This window comes from Myotis daubentonii, chromosome 5 (genome assembly GCF_963259705.1).
Source record: "Myotis daubentonii chromosome 5, mMyoDau2.1, whole genome shotgun sequence".
NCBI classification, from domain to species: Eukaryota; Metazoa; Chordata; class Mammalia; order Chiroptera; family Vespertilionidae; genus Myotis; species Myotis daubentonii.
Window position 1 is genome coordinate 87,158,403 of NC_081844.1, and position 23,200 is coordinate 87,181,602.

Genomic DNA, 23,200 nt, shown 5'->3' on the forward strand with positions numbered 1-23,200 from the left:
AATACAGGTCTCCTGTTGCTGGGTCCAATACTCCTCCCCAACATGACACAGCTGTCCCTAAGCAAGCCAGGTACTGTTCTTTCTCCCCTCCCCCTAAAACTCATCCAATCCACAAGCTCCTGCCAAATGCACAGGGAAACCACTTACCTTTGATTCCTCGGTCCACTTTCATTAAGCGCCTGATGATAGAATCGCGGGTATCTCCTTGCCTGATTTCAATTTTGGTTGAGAAGTGGCCATTGGATGGCTGGGGATTCACTATGAAAACTGACACACCAGGCTTAGGAAAATAAAGAGAAAATAATTGTCACAGGAAATCAAACTTGAATACTGCTGAGCGAAGAGGAATCTCTGCTACATTTTTAATGGCCAAAGAAAGACAGATTTAATTCTGGTATCTAAAATCTTGACAAAGGGATACACAAACAACAGTGTGATGGTTGCCAGAGGGAAGAGGGTGGGGGGGGCAGAGGGAGTCCTAATATATGACGACAGGAGATTCGACTTTTGGTGGTGGGCCCACGTTGGAATTTACAGATCTTGTAATAGAGAAACCCACATCTGAAACCTATACATTCATGTTAACCAATGTCACCCCAATAAATTTTTTTTAATATATTTTTTTATTGATGTTTTACAGAGAGGAAGGGAGAGAGATAGAGAGTTAGAAACATCGATGATGAAACATCGATCAGCCACCTCCTGCACATCTCCTACTGGGGATGTGCCCGCAACCCAGGTACATGCCCTTGACAGGAATCGAACCTGGGACCTTTCAGTCCGCAAGCCGACGCTCTATCCACTAAGCCAAACTGGTTTCGGCAAACCCCAATAAATTTAATAAAAAATGAAAAAGACTCACATTTCAATTTTCATTGTATTTTTTAAAATAAAAACTAGGTGTGTTTTTTTGCCCAGCTGATGTGGTTCAGTGGTTGAGTGTCAACCTATGAACCAGGAGGTCACAGTTCAATTTCCATCAGGGCACATGACGGAGTTGTGGACTCAATCCCCAGTGGGGCCTGTGCAGGAGGCAGCCGATAGATGATTCTCTCTCATCATTGATGCTTCTATCTCTCTATCCCTCTCCCTTACCCTCTCTTTAAAATCAGTAAGAGCATATTTTGAAAAAATAAAATAAAAACCAGGTTTTGAAAATCGTGTTTTTATTTTTTAAAGCCACAAATAACATCTGATGCCATCGCTTATAGTAGAGTAAGGAAAAGTGAGTATTGCACCAACCAGGGAATTAAGAGACTTCAAATCCACCCCCACTTCTAACAAACTATGTAGCCTGGTCCAAACCAATCACTTTACTTCTCTGGACCTCCCTTCCTTCATCTTTAAAATGATGGGTTTAGATGCAATGATCTCTAAGGTCTCTTCTAGCTCTAAAATGCAATGATTCGGTGAGATTCTTGCAACTTACTTCTGTTCTGAAAACATTAAGTGGTTTCCCAGGACAGCATTCTTCCCTGACTTTATCTTCTGCTTCAGAGGCACACTTGACTTCTATGTGTTCTAGCTAAATAGAGGAGGGAAAATGGAAGCCATTAGTATCACTTAATATGATTGAAATTAATCATCACCTCATTTCACCAAAGAACAAAACTAGGTTCTCCACTTAACATGAAATGGTCTGTGCAATTTTATAATTTCCTATATAAACATTAAATGAGATCTGTAATCAATTAACTCTGATCTTAGCTGTCTCATAGTACTGTTATTTACATAGTGACGTTAACCATTTTCTATAATGAAATCTGAAATTTACCTGCTAAATAAGAGAAAATGAAAAATCAGCATAAAAGGCTGACCTTAAATAAAGTTCAGAAATTTAGCATTTGAGAATAAAAGCCTTCCACGTAAATAAACTCAGAAATGTAACATATTGCATATGCCTGAATATAAGATGACCCTAAATGTGTCCCCACTTCCCAAAGTTCCAAGTTTTTTTCTCCATGAATATATATATGAATATTTAAAACTATCCTTAAAATAGATGTCTACTAATATTTATTAATTTATTTGTTAACTTATTTATAATTACACAATATACAATGTTTATTTAGAAGTAACTATCGCCCTAACCGGTTTGGCTCAGCGGACAGAGCATCAGCCTGCGGACTCAAGGGTCCCAGGTTCGATTCCGGTCAAGGGCATGTACCTTGGTTGCGGGCACATCCCCAGTAGGGGGCGTGCAAGAGGCAGCTGATCGATGTTTCATGTTTCTAACTCTCTATCCCTCTCCCCTCCTCTCTGTAAAAAATCAGTAAAAAAAAAAAAAAAAAGAAGTAACTATCTTTCATTCTAATATTTCATGAAAATTTTATTTACTCTAAACCTGTGGGGGTTTTTTTCTTCAGAGTCTCCATTATCACTAGAGTCTTCTAACAATTTTTCCGAGATTTTTTTTTTTTTTCTAACAATTTTTCTAGAGCAGATTATCTTTCCTCTGCCTAAGTGGGCTGAGAGACAGCATTTTTAGAATTGATATATGAAGCTGACTGGGATAGCATGGTGGGACAGGGAAAATATGTGAAAGCTATTGGTAATGTTCTAGTTCTTGAGTTGGTAGTAGATTCATGGGAGTATAAAAACAGGAGATGTAACATAGACATAGGGAATACAATAAATAGTATCACAATAACTTTGTATGGTGACAGATGGTTACTAGACCTATCCTGATGACCATTTCATAACATATATAAACGTTAACTAATTATGTCATACATCTGAAACTAATATAATATATGTCAACTATTTTAATAAAAAGAGCTTTACATTCCAGAATGGAAACTTAAAAAAAAATTTTAATCTGAAAATATGACCAAATAATAATATATCATGAACCAGGAATTCTAACTAACCCAATTCTGTAAATCTGAAAATAAGGGATGGAGGAGGGGAGGGAGAGAAGAAGCAATTCAGAGTACCTCCTAATATGAGCAATTTTGAAAGTATTTGAATATAAGTTCTAGACTCACTTTTTAAAAGATAATTTGTATGTGTGTGTGTGAGGGAAGAATCCAGGTATATATAGCTAGTATTTTATATATAGAATAATTGATAAGTGAAATAAGACAACAGGTCATTTTTTCTTCCTACAACTTCTATACCCACTCATTCTCTTCCTTTCCCCCCAAAATTGTGACTGATATATTTGGCAAAGTTAGTACACACAGAAGATGAAGTTTATAAAAGGTCTATTATAAAACAAAAGAACTGGATATGTTTACTATGGTTAATTAGTTATTACACTCCTAGCTCCTCTTACCTCAAGGGAATTGGTCAGGTAGACTATATTCTCCATGAGCACTGCCTGTTCATCGAATTCTAATTGCAAATCCAGAACACGAGGTCCCACCTTCTCCAGATTTTCCTAACCGCCAAAATGGTTTTGAAAAACAAAATCACATTAACAATTCATTGAAAAGAATATATTTCCTCCAAAGCAATCATTCTTCTCTCAATTGATAAAATCTTCAAATTTGAACAGTTAAAGCAAAGGTCTTGGACTCATAGCTTCTCTTATCTATGTCTGCTTGTTAATGAAATTACTAGCTCAGAATAATTATCATTTTAAATATGATAAAATGAAGGCAGCAATGAAATGACTGGAAGAATAAGGTTTTCAGATTCATAAAGTAAATATGATTTTATCTTAGTTTATTTAGACTGACTTAATAGGCAAGCCAAAAGGCTGCTTTGACAAAGAATCAAACAAATGTGTGAAAATATCCCTTCAGGTAACAAAAATAAATTAACTAATTAATAATAATAATAAAATTTTCCAAGATACCAAATCTTTAAAGCTATTTCACAAAACAGTAAATTAATAATAAATTCCCTAACATATTCCTACAAATTTTAAAATAAAATGTAAAAAGCCATACTATAAGGATACTCAGATAATCCTGTGACATATAAAAAATAATTTATTTTCTTAATTTTCTTGAACATGAAATAAAATATTTTGCCAACTCAAAATATAACCAGAGAAAGCCAAGTCCATATGCACAAACATAGCTAACTGCCTCCAATAGGGTGCACTTACATGAAAGTGACCTGACATGATTCCCAGTATTAACTGTTTTCATTTACCATCTAAGTCTGTTTCTTTTCCCATGGGAAAAAAAAATACTTAAAGGTCATTTTCTTACTACCAGAGTAATTAAACATTTTTCAACACCACTAATATGCCTGGCAAATCCCCAATATTACTGAAAAGATATATTACTACTCATATAGTCTAGCATTGGTTTTTAAAAAGCCAACTTTTGAATCTAAAATCTTATTACTACTTTTCAAATCAGTTTCTCTGAATTCTGTTAATGCACATCTTTGCAACCAACAATGTAAGGATAGTTTATTGAATCCATATATTGACAATGGATCTGGCAATCTGACCAATGGGACCACTAAGAAGCAGACCAGCAGACATATAACTTGATTGGTATAGGTCAACCCAGAATTCTAAATTCTCAGACTTGAAATACCGTAAGGTTCAGGGAGTTAATTCTGCTCTAGGAGAATTAAAAGGCTCTCCTAAGAATATAATCTACTCCAATGTAGGACAAGACAAGAGTCTGGGTCTCCATCAGGCAGGCATCTGTAGCCAAGGAGATTTGAAAATTAATCTAAAGTACAAGAATTACTACTATGTGCCCAGCAGGCTGGAAAACACTGATTTACTTTTTTTTTTTTTAAATTACTGAGCCTACTTCTTGACAGGTAGTATTCAAGTGTGTTAAAACTATTATTTCATAGTTTTACTCTTAAAAGGTAGTTCTATTAATTTTCTCACATTATAGATGAAAAACTTTGTGACCCAAAGAATTTAAGTAATTTATCTAAGGCCTCAAAACTAAGAAGTTAGAGGCAAACAGGGTTTGGACCAAGATCTGCCTGGCCCCAGAGCCTGAAATCTGAAGCAACATATAGCCTTCTTTCTATTTCTCTTTGTCAAGAAATCCAATAGGTCAGCTATGTATATGGAGAAAACTAAGTCTAACCCAGTGGTCGGCAAACTGCAGCTGGCGAGCCACATGCGGCTCTTTGGCCCCTTGAGTGTGGCTCTTCCACAAAATACCACGTGCGGGCGCGCACGTACAATGTGATTGAAACTTCATGGCCCATGCGCAGAAGTCGGTATCTTGTGGAAGAGCCACACTCAAGGGGTCAAAGGCCGCATGTGGCTCGCGAGCCGCAGTTTGCCGACCATAGGTCTCTAATCCAATGATCCCTAATGGAGGAGCTGAAGGGGAGAATGCTGATTTTGCCTGCAGGAGACATTTAGCAATGTCTGAAGACATCTTTGGTTGTTACAGCTGAGGCGGGTAAAAGGGAGGGTCTACTGGCATCTAGTGGGTAGAAGCCAAGGATACTGCTAAACTCTATAGTGTACAGGACACAAATAACTATCTGGCCCAAAATACCAATAGAGCCATTGCTGAGAAACCCTGGTTTCAACACTATACACATTTGTCCGGTTACCCTAAACCTGTAGAAATGTAGGATTCCTGGTTCCAGTAATAGGATCTAGAAAAACACCCTAATATACATCAAAAGAATATGCTTCCCCCCAAAACTGAAAAAAAGGGAAGGTAGAACATGAAGAGAATCACTTAGTGCAGCAATTCTAAATCACTTCTCCTCCACCAGACATAATTTCACATACTCAGCAATTCCACAGCTAAAGCCCACACCGGGTTGTTCATGTCCCATAACCACTGATTGAGAAGTGCATTTCATGGATGGGTAGGAGGTAATCAACCAAAGACCTTGTATGCATATATGCATAACCCACGGACATAGACAACAGGGTCCCGAAGGCCTGGGGTGAGGGGTAGATGGGGGGGGACGTAGGGAGGGCTGGAGGGGACCAATGGGGGACATATGTAATATTTTCAACAATAAAGAATTATTTTTAAAATTAAATTTAAAAAAAAAAGAGAAGTGCTATATCAGCAGATACCTTGGGGGAGACTTCCCCCTCCTTCTACTGGCCTATCTAACCATTACTCATGTGGTCTCAGCTCTACAAAGCCCACAGCTTACCTTAATCATGGCAACAAATGGCATCACTTTCTTCATATATTTCTTCAATTCTGGCAAACTGCCTAGTTCAGTAGCAAGGATTTTGTTATCAGGCAATTTTCCATTATTGTTCTAAAAAAAAAAAAAAAGAGTTGGAGAGGAAAGTAGAAAAAAGTATTTTAAAGATGATGGAGGACGGATGTGCCTGTAGGAAGCTGGGAGGACACAGAATGACCTCAACCAGTCGGTGGAGAACAGGAAGAGGGTGCAGCCCTAGCATCACGAGGAAGGGGAAGGTGAATGAGCAGCACAGAAGGGAGTCTCGTACCCCTCGAAATTCAGACAATACATGATTTTGAGGGTAAAGAAGAAAAGCAGGTACACTGTGGTGAATATTACTAGTATCTTTTTTCTGATAATGGCACCTCCAGGATTGTAACACTAGATCTCATCTGGTGAGAAAACAAAATGGTCTTATAAACTTCTAGAAGTATTTCATTATTTATATCAAAATGAAAACTGCACACAACTATCACACAGATTTATAATCTGCTCTTGAACACTTTGTCACACATTAGCACAATCATGCACAAAAGAATCCCAAGCTATGGACCGGTTAAAAAAGCAGCATTATTTCTATCCACTCAAAATCAAGTGCCTGTATCATGTATCACTAATATGCGTAAGTCCCAAATGTGCTGTGTGAATTTAAATTCACTTCTACAAACACCAGCTGTCCCCTTTAATAGAGTGAGAAAGCAAGCAGCCTTTTCAGAGTTTGGGGTGACTCATTTTCTCCTTATTGTAGAAACATAGTATCAAAGCCAAGGGTTGGGAACAAATCTAAATGAAAAGTAACATATCGTAAGGTTTCCAATAAGCCATTTACTTTCAATTCTAACCTTTACTAAGTAAGGTACATGGAAAAGAATTTTCTCTAGTTGTCAATGTGTTGCTTTGAAATAAAATGAAAGAGAAAAGGAGAGGGTAGGAAACACCCCATTTCCTTATGTCACGAAAAGGCGCCATATTCCACATAAGTACACTCTTCTTGATTACAAACTAACATTCTTTTGGATGAATATAAAAATTTTAAAGGAAGCTAATCATTCCAAATACCAAAAGATGATGTCGTTTTGAAACTGTACAATAACTAGTTAATGAATACTATGTAAAATTAGAACTTCTAAAAGAAAAATAGTGTGCATTTATTTTTAAAACCTGGGACATTACATACTATATTTAGTTCTTCTACTGCTTCCTTGAAAATGTTGGTATGAATATTCAACTCACTGAGGCACAGTTTCAGTTCTCTACCTCTGAAAGTAGTGTTTACTCTTACTTATAAGTCAAAATCTGCAAGCAGATTCTAGAAGCTACTTTCCATTTCTATTACACACAAATGGGAAAATAGTTCTCCATAAAATTAGGTTCACAAAGAATAAAAAAAAACACTTGCTCTTCTCTTTCCATCAAATTTTGCAAATGTAAAAGTTTCTCTATATAATTCTTAATTAACTATAAAAATTATTGAGGCAAAATTCTAATAAAGGTCTATAAAATCAAAACCAGGGATTTTTCCTTCATGTTATCACTTTATGCTCTGGCCATAATCTCTATTCTCTATTTGCTCTCTCTCTCTAAGTGCATCTTCATGGTTTGTGTCTAAGTCTAAAAAACTAAGTTTAAATATTGAGTTTCCTTTCAATAGAGCTATAATATATAATAGCTACTTACCTGACAGAGACAAAAACAACATCAAGCTCTCCATTTCTATGGGTAATTATTAAACTGAACATTTCTTTTTAAATTGTTCAAGAACCAAGCTTCAAGTTTTTCAAACATAATAAGGTTAAAGTTTCATGAATCTCAGCATTTTTGCTTCATAATTTTAACCACATGGATAAAAAAGTCCTAAAGTCTTTAATTACATGCAACTAGATTCAAGATTCAAAAATGGTGAAAAACAGCAGCTTTCTCCTTGGCATCCATTTAGAAGTCTCCAAAGACAACAAAGGATGCTCCATGGCTAGAGGTAATGAAACTAAGCTGTAGGTCTTCCCTCTCCCAGACATTGTCAACATCCTAAAAGCAAAAGCCGCACAGGGAGACACTGCAAGGTTGGGGGCAGTCTGCTGAGAGCATCACCTGAAAGTGATGACGCAGAACTGACAGGGTGGTGTGTTGCCAGGATGGATAGTTCTTCGCCACATAGATGGTGCAATGGGAAGGCTTCTGAGGTGGTAGCTTGTCAGTCTTCTACAGAGTAAAAGAAAAGGAAAAACACCATGCAATCACTTTCATATAAACCCACAATGAAGAACCCTCCCCCAGGATATACCACTACTGCCTTGAACATTAAAAAAGACACATAATGCAGAACTGCATTAGCAATGAAGAAAGCCCTACACACTTTAATGAAAGTTGCCTTAATTTTTCATTACTGTTAAATATTAATTGACCAGTAACTTTTCAGGAATGACCTTAAAAAAAAAAAAAAAAAAGCCGTCACCTTCCCTTTAGCTGGCATCATGTAATTCTTCAGTCGCAGTCTGAGGTCATGCGCGACCTCCATGAGATACTGTGAGGAACGTATCAAGACGTCATCCACAGGACCCACGACAGGCCACGAAGCGCGCATAATGGAGTCAGGCTTTTAAGTAAAAACAGAAAGGCTCAGGGAGATTAGACAATACGACTATTTTATGATTTTTGATTACGATTTCATACCAAAGCTACCATCTGCAATGGTGTGCTCAAAGTTCAAACCCTGACTCCACACAGCACACTTCCACAGCCCCTGACCTAATGTTCCCGAATTCAAGCTGTGAAGTCTTACTCTACATTCTTAATTAGCATCCATTTGTACGAGCATGTTAATACCCACACACATATGCTCACTTTCAAAGAAAATTATGTAATGTTAATTTGCCTCAATTTAATCATTATTATATAAATCATGCACACTCTCAGTTTTTATCCTATTAATACATCCAGTACTGAAAGTATGGCTGTGTGGTATATACACCATAAGCACATTTTTGTATTGCTTGTGCAGTGAAAAATGCAAAAGAGCCTGGCTAATAAGGTTGGAAAGGAGTTATTAAACCAGCCAATCTGTTTATCTGCAAGCCAGGGAGAAATAATTGAATTTATCTTCACAGTAAAAATGCTAATATAATATCCCTGAATATGCAGCCCTATATATATGCCAGGAATTTTATATAAAGCAAGAATATTTATGCAAATATACACTCCTATCTTTGTTTATAAGCAGTTCATAACATTTATATCTTTCTCAATATTTTCACCTCTTTAACAAACAGTTGGAAAGACAATATTAGTTAGACATGTATTTAAATATATACCTGAATATATTTAAATGTACTATAACATTTCCTAACAGGAATTAGGTGAGAAGCCACATGCATATAGTCAATGTTTATAAAATATATACACTGTGCATATAAACAAAGGCACGCACATGATGTTGTCTAAACAGGAGGCAGCTTCAGTTAACCTGTTGTAATAATTATGATGAGAATGTAGCATTCTTCTTAAAATATTCATTTTCAGCATTTTTCTCTTAACTAAGAACATTACTCCAACATTTATTTAATGAGACAAAAATCAAAACCGGCCACAACATCTTAAATGCATAAAGATACCTTTCCCAGGAGTGTCCAGATGTGCTCACACAAATGTGGACAGAATGGAGCCAAGAGAAGTGTCTGAACTTCAATGAATCGGAACACGAGTTCTCTGTGCATCCCTTCAATGGCCAGTTCACGGTACTTATCTTTCGCGGCCTATAAAATTGGAAATCATTTACCATTTCTCTCCCCATATTTCTTTAGAATAAAAGTAAAGAGAAAAAAATCAGTATCTCTCTTAACAGCCGATCAATGTTCTCTCATTGATGTTTCTATCTCTCTATCCCTCTTCCTTCCTGTCTCTCTAAAAAAAAAAAGTCAATAAAAACATATTTTTAAATAATTTTTAATAAAAATTTCTTAATGATAACTTAGTTACGCATTTTTAAGTTTTAGTCTTTTCAAATTCCATAATGAATTTTTATAAAGGTATTACTTTAAAAATTTGCAAGTAAATGTATATCAATCCTTGTCCAAAGGATACTGCAGTTTTATGAGTCTGAAGAAAAAGTTTTTGAAAAGACATTTTGTAACAGACATTAAAGCTGAGCAATTTAAACTGTATACTAAGGGCAAATGCTCGGCATATAGAAAAGATATTAAGTATCAAAAAAGGCTATACCTATGACACACTGCTAAGCTCAGCACTTACCCTTATTTAACCACATCTATGAAAACCAAGTTACAGAAATCCCAATGTGATATTTAACACAACTGATTCTGAGTAAAGCTACATTTTCACTTTAAGCACTTGAACTGCCAAACTTGAGGAAATACTGACACCTTGTGGAAAAACTCAGAAAATACTGATTTTCAAACTAAAAACAGTTACCATTATGCCTTTATTTTTCTTTTACTTTTTTATGCCTTTATTTTTTATCAACTTAGAAATGTTTTTCTGGAAAGAATTATTGATTTTTAAATTTAATCTCTTTATTAATGCTCATAGCTCAACTAGAAACAGAATTACTTATGTTAAATGAACACAACAGAAAAAATACCAAAGAAAACTAGTTATAATGACAATCTATTGAAGATTTTTTAAATTTCTTAACAAAATTTCCAGTCTCCACTTTAGATGCGTTGTTATGATAGAGCAGGAGAGAAAAAGGGGAAAACACATAATATAGACACTGACATATTTTATAGCTATTAAAAAAATGAACAGCCTACCTGCAACTCAAAAAACCCTGTTTTCAAAGCTTCTTTAAACATCATCTTTTCATAGTTTTGATCTGTTTTTATAATTCCTGCATTCATTTCACTATTGAATAGGAAAAAATGGTTACTGGGTGTGAAGGCAAGTATAGCTAGGAATCAAAAACTGCTGCTTATACTCATAAACAGTAACATGAGAACAAAGCCCAAAACATTTAAAACTGCTCTACCACAAGACCATTTTCATCTTCCTTAAAGACTGCCTATTGTCCCGCCCTATTATCTGTATACTAGAGGCCCAGTGCACGAAATTCGTGCACTCAGGGGGCGGAGGTGGAGGGTCCCTCAGCCCGGCCTGCGCCCTCTCACAGTCCGGGAGCCCTTGGGCTCCTTAGCGTGAGCCCGGCTTCTGGCTGAGCAGCGCTCCCCCTGGGAGCTCCTGCGTTGAGCGTCTGCCCCCTGGTGGTCAGGGCACGTCATAGCGACCAGTCATCCCACCGTTGGGCTGAATGCAAGAGGGCGCAGGACAGGCCAAGGGACCCCACCGGTACACGATAGAGGCTGGGGAGGGATGCGGTAGTTTGGCCAGCCGGGGAGGGCTCCAGCCCATCTTGCTCAGTCCTGATCTGCAGGACCCCAGCAGTAAGCTAACCTACTGATCAGGGCGTCTGCCCCCTGCTGGTCAGTGCACATCATAGCAACTGGTCAACCGGTTGACTGTCTGCCCCCTAGTGGTCAAGTGCATGTCATAGCAAGCGGTTGAGTGGCCTTAGCATATCATTAGCATATTACGCTTTGATTGATTTAACAGATGACTGGACACTTAGCATATTAGGCTTTTATTATATAGGATGCACCTTTAAGAACGTATTGTCACCTGACATTGCTTAGAGCTCCTGCTTATGAAAACACTGTTAACCATGCTCTTATTTAAAAACTAGAGGCCTGGTACACAAAATCTGTGCACAGGTAGGGTCCCTAGGCCTGGCTGGTGATCAGGGCCGATGTGTGGGGCGACCAGCAGGGCGATCGGGGGACCCTGCTGGCACCCATCTTGGCTGGCCTGGGGCCTGGGGGTTGGGGGCAGCTTTTGCGTTGAGCATCTGCCCCCTGGTGGTCAGTGCATGTCACAGCAACCAGTCGTTCCGCCGGTCATTCTGCCATTCGGTCTATTTGCATATTAGGCTTTTATTATATAGGATTCCTTGATACCTGGCTAGTGTGGCTCAGTGGTTGAATGTTGACCCATGAACCAGGAGATCATGGTTTGAGTACTGGCCAAGGTACATGCCCAGATTACAACAGGCTCAATCCCCAGTGGGGTTGTGTAGGAGGCAGCCGATCAATGTTCTCTCATTGATGTTTCTATCTCTCTATCCCTCTTCCTTCCTGTCTCTCTAAAAAAAAAATCAATAAAAACATATTCTTAAATAAAATGTTTTTAAATAAAAATTTCTTAATGATAACTTAGTTAGGAAGCCCAAAATAGCTTACCTAAAGTTGTAGTCAAGTTTAACTGTTGCATTCTAAACAACTGTCATTGGATATTTAGGAATAATTTTCTCATGCTACTGCAGGCCTTTCATAATATGGCCTAATCTGGCCCAACTTGGTTCATCTCCTACTTCTGCCCTCCACATACTGTACTTCAAACATATACCATACTCTTTCCAGGGCTTTCTCTTTTCCTTGCAAAAATCCTGTTTTTCAAGAAACCCAGAACGCACACACCATGTGAATTCCCTCAATCCCTATTATTACACTTCTAATTGGAGGGACAAGTGTTTTTCTCTCTTGCTAGACAACAAGAAGGACCGAGTCTTACCCATCTTTGTAAGACAAGTACTTGGGATGATCCCTGAGACACAGAGGTTGATAAATGTCTTTTGAAGGGAAAATGAAAATGATATTTCTCCATTTCTTTTCATCTACTTTTCCTTGAACCATTCTGCCCCACTTTGATGCAAGAGAGCATGATAAAAAGGTTATGAGAATGGGCTTTGGAAAAAGATAGAAGCAAATTCATATCCCAAGTCTGAAATGACTAGCTTTAAGGCATTTAGTGAAATAATTTTTCTAAGCTTTAATTTCTTTATAAAATAGAGCTAAAAATATCTTTATTATATAAGGTTGCTGTGAGGCTAAAATCAGATAATGGATTCAAAGTAATTAGCATTGTACCTGGCACAAGTAAGCTTTCAATGAATAGTAGCTATTATTATCATCTAAATTTATTTTAGGGTGGAAAAAGAAAACTTAAAACTTAAAAATGCACCAGGACAAAGCAACTCTAAAGTACAAAGTGGCTGGAACCCATAGGTTACCTGGCAAAAACTTTATCATTGAAGGTGCTGGCTGGACCACTTCGTAGGCTGTCCCAGTTGGCAACCATCTCTTTCACCCACTCCACCCAGGTGTACAGACGGAGAATACCTGCATCTGCCATGGCTTCCACAAAGTTAGCATCTTCCACAGTGTCACCCGCATCAGCCAGAGCCAAGCGCATTCCTGGACGAAGGGGAAAAAAAAACAATCACTGATTTTAAACTGTGGTTCCTTAATATCAATTATGCATCCAGCTGGGTACACTATGAAACCTGCACATAAATTAAGAAATAGCCAAAGCTTTAAAGGACTGCCATGGATCAACAGCAAAACAAAAATCACCAAAAGTAGATGCTATTAAAATATTTGCACCATCTGTATTAATTTGCATACACTTAGCATCAATATGCTTTTCTTCTCAGGCATGTTGAGTTAGTGAGATAAAGTTGTCTTCAATGAGGCAAAGGAAAAATTTAATAAACTGGGGATAGATATCTCTATCAACATCTCAGCCTCATTTAGAGATAGCAAAATATTATGATATTTTAATGCATGAAAACACACATTGGTGCTTCATGTGTACAAATATACGTATATTTAATTCCTAGTCCTCACAGTAGATTCTTCCTGCCAAGTTTTCTATTAACAAAATTTTACTTTCTAACCAAAATCTTCCATTCTAAAATACTAAAAAAAAAGCCATCAATAAGAGCCTATTAAATAAAGTATAGGACATCCTTGCAATGGAAAGCATGTGGCTGCTGAAAGAATGAGGAAACTATGAACTGTGTTATGGAGACAGTTTCTTTCTTTAAACCTCATGAGCCAACCTCTGCTAACTTCAGGCTTTTCTTCTGCAGCTTCCTCACCTCTCAGGTTTCACAGAATTAAAAAGAGTTTGGGTCTTACCTGGATTAGGCTTTGGTTTAAGGGAATGTTGTGGCTGGTTTGAGCTTCTATCCAGACCACTAAAACTTTCATATCAGCAATAAAGCTGTTTTGCTTTCTTATTATTACTGTATTCACTGGAGGAGTACTTTTAATTTCCTTCAATAACTTTTCCTTTCACAACGTGGCTAACTGAGGAAAGAGCTCTAGCTCTCAGCCCATCTTAGCTTTCAACATGCTTTGCTCATGGAGCTTAACCATTTCTAGCTTTTGGTTTAAAGTGAGAGACATGCAACTCTTCCTTTCACTCGAACAATTAGAGGCCATGGAGGGTTATTAATTGGCCTAATTTCAATATTGTTGTGTCTCAGCAATTCTTACGTTTTAAACATTACGGCGCTTGTATACAAAGAAACCATGAATATTTTAAAGTATTGGTAAGAGCAAAAGAGAAAAGCAATAAAATTAAAACAAATTTTAAATTGCCTTGTGTAATCTGAGGAGAATCGAATCCTATGCAACAGCAATGATAAAAAAAGTATACTCACCATCAGCTGAAAATTTGTCAATAGCTTGGGTCAAAGTGAGAAAGTTGCCTGTGGATTTTGACATCTGGAATAGAAAGCCAGTAAGTAAGCATTATTAGGACTATACATAAAGTGAAACAGACCCAACCAATCAAGTTAAATGGGTTGGCCACAATCAGATAAAGACAAAAAGGATTAGAAAGGCAGAAGAAAAAGATACCCTAAACTAATTTTACAGAGGTGAGGACTGAAGTCCAGTCAATAGTGACTTCAATGGGTCATTCAGCTGGTGAGTGAGAGCTAGGACAGGATCTCCAGGCTGAAGCTTGGTCCATTGCTCTTTCCAATAGACTCTACTATTACTTTATGCACATGGAATTATTCCACTATAACTCTGGAACACTTCAGGTGATATAGAGAAGAGCTCTATATTAACTAGTCCTTCAAAAATAAACGGACTAGCTCATGAGGCCAGAGTTAATAGGGTTTTAGGAACTTCCTGTGATTAGGGTCATGATAACTGGCTGTTCAAATTGTGCTCTGCCTGGGGGCAGCACATCTAAGGAGCACTGTGCCCAACTAAGCAATCTTTATTTTAAATTTCTTATGTCGTAATCATAACGTTGTTGATATCAAAGAGAGGTGATTTTATTTTTTAAATATATTTTATTGATTTTTTACAGAGAGGAAGGGAGAGGGATAGAGAGTTAGAATCATTGATGAGAGAGAAACATCGACCAGCTGCCTCCTGCACCCTCCCCACTGGGGATGTGCCCGCAACCAAGATACATGCCCTGGACCGGAATCGAACCTGGGACCTTTCAGTCCCCAGGCCGATGTTCTATCCACTGAGCCAAACCGGTCAGGGCAAGAGAGGTGATTATTATATCAATGTTCCACTACATGGCAATAAAATATCATGTACCAATAAAATCAGTACGGTATACAATACAATGTTGAAACCAAAGAAAATGTCATGTTATAACAAACTCCAAAATTCTAACATTCGAATTTAATGGCCAGTCACAGCATAAAACAAAATACAAAAACCACCAAGCTATTTTTTCAACTTAAATAAGAAAGATCCTCTAGGTCTTTACAGTTACTGTCTCTGTCTGTTTCTCTCTCTGCTCCAGTCACCATTCATGTTACTTTTGTGAAAATACTAGGAAATACTGTACAAGTGTTCTAATAGGTAGGTTCCCTCCCCTCAATTAATACTACCTACTCTACACCTTTTACTTTTTAAATATTTTTTATTGATTTTTAGAGAGAGGGGGAGAGAGACACATCGATGTGAGAGCAACACATTGATAGGCTGCCTCTTAAAGGACCCCTACCAGAGATCGAGCCCGCAACCTGGGCCTGTGCCCTGACTGGGACTTGAACCAGCAAACTTTTAATGCACAGAATGACACCCAACCAACTGAACCACACCAGCCAGCGCTACACACTCAATTTTAAAGATAAAACTTTAATTTGTGCTGGTAGTCCTAAACATTTTAAATGTAAGACTTTTAAGCATCTGATTTGCATATTTTTTATTTCTTTAATTTTAAAAAGTGCAACTTCCTAAATCAGAATAGCTTTCTGCAGAATTTTTAACTCTCAATGAGCCTTACCTTCTCAGAGTTGAGGAGAAGATGTCCATTTGCTCTCACAGCTACAGGCCATTTGTCACTTTATAGGTAAATGTTTAAAGAGAGAAAATAAAACTTAAAGATTGTGGTTTAGGCTTAAAATTTTGAGATAAATGCTAAAAGGTTAATAAAAGCTTGCTAACATAAATGTACAAGGATATTTACTAAGCCCTGTTTGTAACAGGAAACAAATGAAAACAATGAAAGTGTCCATTAGCAAAGGACTGGTTATAAAACTATGGTACAAGCATACAGTGAATTACTATGTACGTACTTAAAAAACACAGGCAGGGGCTATATAAAAACACAAGTCAGAAATAGTGTCTACAACATTGCATCTTTGTATAAATTAAAATATAAGTAAGTATAGACATACGATGCTAATTTACTTGGCAAATCTATACCCTGCATAATAACTTCTTACATATTTGGAGCCATAAGACACTTATGTCAATAAGCAATAAATTTAGCCCACATCCATTTTAGCACTCACCTTTGTTCTGGCCACATAGCCACATGATTATAAAGATAATATGAAAGATGATTTGGAATAAGGTCCTTGCCAGAGACTCTAAGATCCACAGGATACCAGAACTCAAACTCATGCTTTAGCTGATCTAATTTTTCCTTTGGAATCTGAGTCTTAGGAAAGGGAGCTTCCTTGAAGAAAATATAATCCCAAACTTCCTTGGTCATCTGCTGTGGTCTGTATTTAAAATAGAACAAACAAACAACAACAAAACATGTAATTTTTTAGAATCAGTATTTCAATCTAACCATGAATTAGGAATCTCTTAATGTAGTTAAAAGTAACAAATGAGTCCAACAGACTCCCATAAAAATGAAGGATGGGTAATAATAAAAAAGAGGAGGGCTATTGATTACTTTTTTCAGTTCAATAGCAAAAAAACAAAAACAGCATAGCAAAATTCTGCTAAATGAATTCCTTTTTTAAAAAAAAATATGGCTTTGACTTTTTTAAAGAGTAGAAGGGGGATTGGAAAGAAAAAGAAACATTGATGTGAGAAACATCGATAGGTTCCCTCCCACACACACCTCCAACCTGGGTATGTGTCCTGACCGGAATCGAACCAGTGACCTTTTGGTGCACAGGATGATGTTCAACCAAGTGGCCCACACTGACTAGGGTGGTTAAATGAATTCTCATGAAAACTAAATATTAAAAAAGGACCTTCAGTACTTAAATCAAAAGATGGTCTATTTTGCTGACAAACTAGATTTCTTTCCCTTATCCATTTACCAACCTGATGCCCAGTGGAGACGCTGCCTGTCCACGCAAGTCACCCCCCTGCAACAGGTGTGCCACTGTGTAAAATGCCATGTAAATAGTGGAATCCGAGAGTGATTCAATCAGCCACTGCTCATCCCAAGGCAGACGGGTACCTGCAAGATAAAAAGAAGAAAATTAATGCATGAGGGACCTAAGAGACACTTCATCTATAAATCCACATTTTAAGAAGCTTTCTACAGGACTTATAAAGCTGCTTATAAAGGAAGTTCTTAAATTTACTCAGAAAATTAATAAAAATAAAATCTATAATAATAAAACTGTAATATGCTAATTAGACCAGACAGCCGAACGACCTTTCAGACATCATTCCGGACATCCTCTGGACGAAGCTGCAGTGACGGGGGCCAAGGCAGAGGCGGTTAGGGGTGATCAGGCAGGCAGGAGAGCAGTTAGGGGCAATCAGGCAGGCAGGCGAGCAGTTAGGGGCAATCTGGCAGGCAGGCAAGCAGTTAGGGGTGATCAGACAGGCAGGCAGAGTGGTTAGGGGCAATGAGGCAGGCAGGCAGAGGTGATTAGGGGCGATTAGGCAGGCAGGCGAGCAGTTAGGGACAATCAGGCAGGCAGGCGAGTGGTTAGGGGCGATGAGGCAGGCAGGCAGAGGGGTTAGGGGCAATCAGGCAGGTAGGCAGAGTGGTTAGCGGCAATCGGGCAGGCAGGCAAGTGGTTAGGAGCCAGCAGTCCCAGATTGCAAGAGGGATGTCCGAGGGGTCCCAGATTGTGAGAGGGTGCAGGCTGGGCTGAGGGACCCCCCTGCTTATCCCCACCCCCCATGCACAAATTTTGTGCACTGGGCCTCTAGTGGTAAATAAAGAGCAAACTGGGTTAGTGGGTAGGAGACCCCATTTTGGTTTCCCTCATCCTCTAACCAAAAGCTCTCACTTCCAATTCAGAAAAACACTAGAAAAGAGGGAATTAGCAAAAATTGTTAATTTGCCGAAGTCATTCAAACAGAAAAATCTGAATTTTGCTTACCTAAACCATAAGTTCTTGAGCAAGCATGCTCTTGTAGCCAGTCTAAGGTAGCTTCAAAATTCCTCCTGGTCTCCTCGCCGAATCTGGAGAGTAAAATACACAGTGTCTCCCTTCACCTTCACTGACTTCCATGCTTCTCATCGCCTTTCCCTTCCCTCATCACTTTCTCCCATCTTACGTTTCCAGGTTCTTCAAGCACTGGGATGTCTGCTTTTTCCAGTTCTCTTCTCCATAATCCAAGTACCTGGGAGTACACACATTGATTAGAAAAAAGTAAAAGTCTAAAAGGGAAGGAGAGTGACTGGAGGAAATTTCTTGCTACAAGAGACTAACCACTGGTCACACAGGGCCACGACGCATTCATCTGAAGACCTGGACATAACTTGTTTCTCTGGTTCCATGTAAATAAATGCATCTCCCTAAATTAAAGTAAATAAAAATATATCAGATATCATGTCAAGTCGATCTCTATTCCTCAAGGATAAAACAACTTTTTAAAAAAATGCATTTTCATTATATCTTCTTTCTTCCCAGGGTAAAGTTATCTGCCTTATTTTCTATACACTTGCTTTTGTATTTTTGTTTTGTTCTGTTTTTTCCACTATGTAACCTGCTTCAGTGCCTGCATGCTACAGGCAGAGGCCAGGTAGTGGTTCAAGGCCGGTATGCTATGACATGGGGCACCACGAGAGAACCAGGGGGATGGACCTGCCATAAAGCCAAACTCATAACACGTGCTTTTGAAAAGGTGTGCATCTTTGTCAAATGGATCACCTTCCCTAGTAGAATATTCCTCTTCAGTGGAAAAATCAAAGAAGTATAATTGTTTTGAAGTCTATAGTTTGGAGATTAGGCTGCCTTTGACATCTTTTTATCCTTGTTATAATAATGTAAAGAAAACAGAGAATTAAATATATGAAACTTTAAAAAACAATAGATGCCCAAAAATTAGAAATAGAAAATACTGTTCCTAAAGACTTACAGTGTCATGAAAAATTCCCACTAGAAAACTGACCATGAATTTTATTTTTTACCAAATATAAGTATCTCTTAATGCACTATGGTCCCAAACTTTTTAAGCTAGAATAATTTTTAAAAATAATATTCAGCATTATTATCCATATAATGATTTATTGCTCTGTGTTCTTAAATGCAATTCCTCATGCTGAACTTCAATAGCTGGGATTTTTGTTTAAAGATAGTGAAGTAAAAACATGTTTAACTCTGGTGCCTCTAAAATTCCAATAAAAGGACAACAAAGAGGTGTTGTTTTTTTTAATGGCACAAACCTACAAAGATGAGAAAAACTGAAGAAACAATAGCCACCAAATTCTGGAAACTGAAAAGCAGGAAGAGTGCTAACTGTATTAGCAGGTTGAAGAAAGCTGGCCGAATTCTAACAGTAGAGGAAGCTAATAAGCAACCCCGTTCACAAAAAACTCAGGAATTGGTGGCACAAGATAGTTCTGAAAGAGGAAACGTGAGGCTGAATAAAGGAGGACTAAGACTTTTAAGAGTTATTCCCAGAATGCTTTTGGACTTCTCAAAGGCATCACTGAACTAGAACACCATGTTTAATGGCCCTCAAATTGCTAAGGAAAAATTATTTCCAATCCAGAATTCTATTCCCAGGTAAAGAAGGGCAAATGAGGATAGGATAAAGATATTTGAGACATAAAAGGTTGTAAAAGTTTACCTTCCAGACACTTTTCCCAGGAAAGTTACTAGAGGCAAAGCTTCACAAAAATGAGAGTTAATAAGAAAGAAGCAGTCAGGGAATCAAGGACACAGGGCATCCAACTCAAGAGAAGCAAAGGAAAGTTTTAGTAATGGTGGAGGAACACCTCAGGACATCTGTGCATCAGTACAAGCAACCAGTACCAACTAAAACAGGCCAGAAGGCCCTGGGAGAGTCTCTAAGATGAAACCAGGAGCACACTGATGTGTTTGAAAGTATTGAGAGGAGAAATAAACAGACAGGACAGAGATTGGGATGGTGTATTGAGAAGTACACTTAAAAGTGAGGAAAATCTTTTTAAAGAGACTATTAACTCCAGGGAAATGCAAAAGCTAGGGAAGAAAAGTTCTCATTGTATACATTATAGATCAGCCATGTCTCAAAAATGTAAACACTGACTATGGCTCTAACATAAATTATAATATACCTATACCAGGATGATGGGGGATGGAGAAGTGTACATGCACGTGGGGAGATTAGAGAGGAAGCCACAAGGCAGGAAGAAGGAAATCTTGATCTTCAAAAGTATAAAGTCAGTGGCTGATGCCTAAAACTAAACAATAAAATCAGAAAGTTATACTGCATTTAGATTTGAGATCTACAAGAGATGAAGGTCAATACTAAAAAAAACTAAAACAGTTGAAAGTGAGCCCCTCCAACAAAGAGTAATTTAAGAGAATGTGGAAGGATAAAGAGAAAATTGACTTTTTTATTTTAATAAGCCTTACAGACAACTCTCTCTCTGTATCATGAGTACATATAGCTGTCAAAAATAAAATTTTAATTTAACAAGTAGTTAAGTAGCTCAATAGAAGAAAGTTACAACAAAAATGAAGATGCAGGGAAGGATGAAAGTGATAAGTAGAGCAGTGCCGGGAGCCGGTCCATCCTTGCTGTTTCAAAGGACCTGGCATATATGGCATACTGTTCTTAAAATGTTTGCTCACCTTCTTGGCACTATGTGTTTTAACCAAGGTCTCCTCTCTGAGAAAGGTTGTTTCCCCAGGTAGGGATTTTCCCCTGAAGTTAGGGAGGGAATAAAACCCCTCAACTAAGTGCCAGGCGGGTAATTAATCACTTTAACTACGAGCAATCATGCTTAAGCTACATAATCTTTACTCCCTGGAATGGAGATAAGAAACGCCCTAACCTTTGTAATAGAGATTGATAGGATTGAATCAACTGGTATAAATACAGATGTAACAAGACAGAGAGAGACAGAACTTAGAAGAGAGCCAAGAAGACAGAACCTACACAGAACCTACAGACAGAAGAACTTCGCTGGAGAGAACATGGCAAAAGATCCTGGACTGAACCTGACTACAGAAATTGGCAAGAGAACCTGACTAGAACCTGGTGACTGAACCTGGCTGGAGAACCTGGACAGAACCTGGCTGGAGAACCTAGCGAGGGAACATGGCCACAGAACCTGGCTGGAGATCCGAAGCAGAACCTCTCTGGAGATCCAGACCAGAACTTGGCTGGAGATCCTGGCTAGGCTGATCAACTGAACACTGTCTCCGTGTCCTTCCTTCTTTGCCGACTCCGTCTGCACCTTTGGGGACCCCTGGACCTGCTGGGGTTGGACCCCAGCATATTGATTCAATCCTATCAATCTCTATTACAAAGGTTAGGGCGTTTCTTATCTCCATTCCAGGGAGTAAAGATTATGTAGCTTAAGTATGATTGTTCGTAGTTAAAGTGATTAATTACCCGCCTGGCACTTAGTTGAGGGGTTTTATTCCCTCCCTAACTTCAGGGGAAAATCCCTACCTGGGGAAACAACCTTTCTCAGAGAGGAGACCTTGGTTAAAACACATAGTGCCAAGAAGGTGAGCAAACATTTTAAGAACAGTATGCCATATATGCCAGGTCCCTTGAAACAGCAAGGATGGACCGGCTCCCGGCAGAGCACCACAGAAAGAGAACTGTAACTGCTGGTATCTCAAATGGCCACCACCAGGAGCATATTGAAGTTCTCCGCATGCGCTTTGCACGTACCAACTTTAGAACACTATTCATCAGCGGTACAGGTGGGAAGTTCAACGTAAATGAACTGCTAAATAGGTCTCCTATATTCTGCCACAAAACAATACGCTATTTTTAATAAAGCTCAAGGTTCTACTTCAGACTCCCTGTTAATTCACACTGTAAAATCTGTCTTTTAACTAAAATATTTCTTCTAAAACAGCCTTGAGAGGATAGCCTTTCACATACAATGTCAATCATCTTTTTCTGAATAGTCTTCTTTACATCTTGGACCTTCTGTCCTTTAAATCCATCCACCAACATTACCTAAAAGGATGAGAGTGAAGAAAGAAACACATAGAAAATAATTAAAATTTGCTCTGAGTTCCTTCCCCCTCAACCAAACTTTTTCCTAACTAAATTTACTTCCACCCACCAACCCAAGATATTTTTAGGGTGAAATTTATCACATTTACAACCATAACTTTTTACTTTGGCATAGTTTGGACAACTAATACGTACGACACATTTGTTTTCTTTTGGTATAATTAGGATAGCTGTCATGAGCCTGGTTAGGAAGAAACCCTCACTTCCTTTCCACTTCTCAGGTGTCTGTGTGGAGAGAACTCCACTACACCAGCTCACCTCATTCCTCAGGCTTTGCGAGGAGGAACTGAGCATAGTCAGCTCAGCACCACTTGGTCTTCTCCTTCCAAACCCGCCTGTCGCCAGCCAGCCTCTCCTTTGCCTAGCCACGTGATAAACTGAGCGACGAGGAAGACCCACTATTTTTCAGCTCTGCCTTTTACTTAGTGGGGAAATTTAATTCTAGGGTGAAGTATTAGTTTGCCATTACTGTCACAGCTCTAAGCCACCATCCCCTTTCCAGCTGAAACTGACTTCCCTCTACCTGGCTCCTGTGTCTCTCTCAAACAGTTTCTGAGTGAAAGACACAGGTTCTTTTTTGACCTTCCAATCCT

At 38.3% G+C, this 23,200-nt stretch overlaps 1 protein-coding gene and 1 non-coding gene across 2 annotated transcripts in view; both read right to left on the reverse strand.

Moving 5' to 3' along the window:
- The window catches only part of LARS1 (leucyl-tRNA synthetase 1), a 51,279-nt gene that overhangs the window by 4,640 nt on the left and 23,439 nt on the right, over positions 1–23,200 (reverse strand). The window contains exons 15-31 of the mRNA XM_059698777.1: positions 22,470–22,547; positions 18,848–18,933; positions 18,693–18,758; positions 18,515–18,597; positions 17,496–17,634; positions 16,724–16,936; positions 16,213–16,270; positions 14,612–14,675; positions 13,175–13,358; positions 10,866–10,956; positions 9,708–9,848; positions 8,552–8,692; positions 8,188–8,298; positions 6,061–6,171; positions 3,278–3,382; positions 1,430–1,525; positions 148–280 (exon numbers count right to left, since the gene is read on the reverse strand). Of these exons, the coding sequence (XP_059554760.1) occupies positions 148–280; positions 1,430–1,525; positions 3,278–3,382; positions 6,061–6,171; positions 8,188–8,298; positions 8,552–8,692; positions 9,708–9,848; positions 10,866–10,956; positions 13,175–13,358; positions 14,612–14,675; positions 16,213–16,270; positions 16,724–16,936; positions 17,496–17,634; positions 18,515–18,597; positions 18,693–18,758; positions 18,848–18,933; positions 22,470–22,547 (1,900 nt within the window). The remainder of the gene's footprint in view (positions 1–147; positions 281–1,429; positions 1,526–3,277; positions 3,383–6,060; positions 6,172–8,187; positions 8,299–8,551; positions 8,693–9,707; positions 9,849–10,865; positions 10,957–13,174; positions 13,359–14,611; positions 14,676–16,212; positions 16,271–16,723; positions 16,937–17,495; positions 17,635–18,514; positions 18,598–18,692; positions 18,759–18,847; positions 18,934–22,469; positions 22,548–23,200) is intronic.
- LOC132236318 (small nucleolar RNA SNORA42/SNORA80 family) lies at positions 19,114–19,245 on the reverse strand. The gene has a single exon (XR_009453260.1). It is a non-coding gene; the product is annotated as a small nucleolar RNA SNORA42/SNORA80 family (small nucleolar RNA).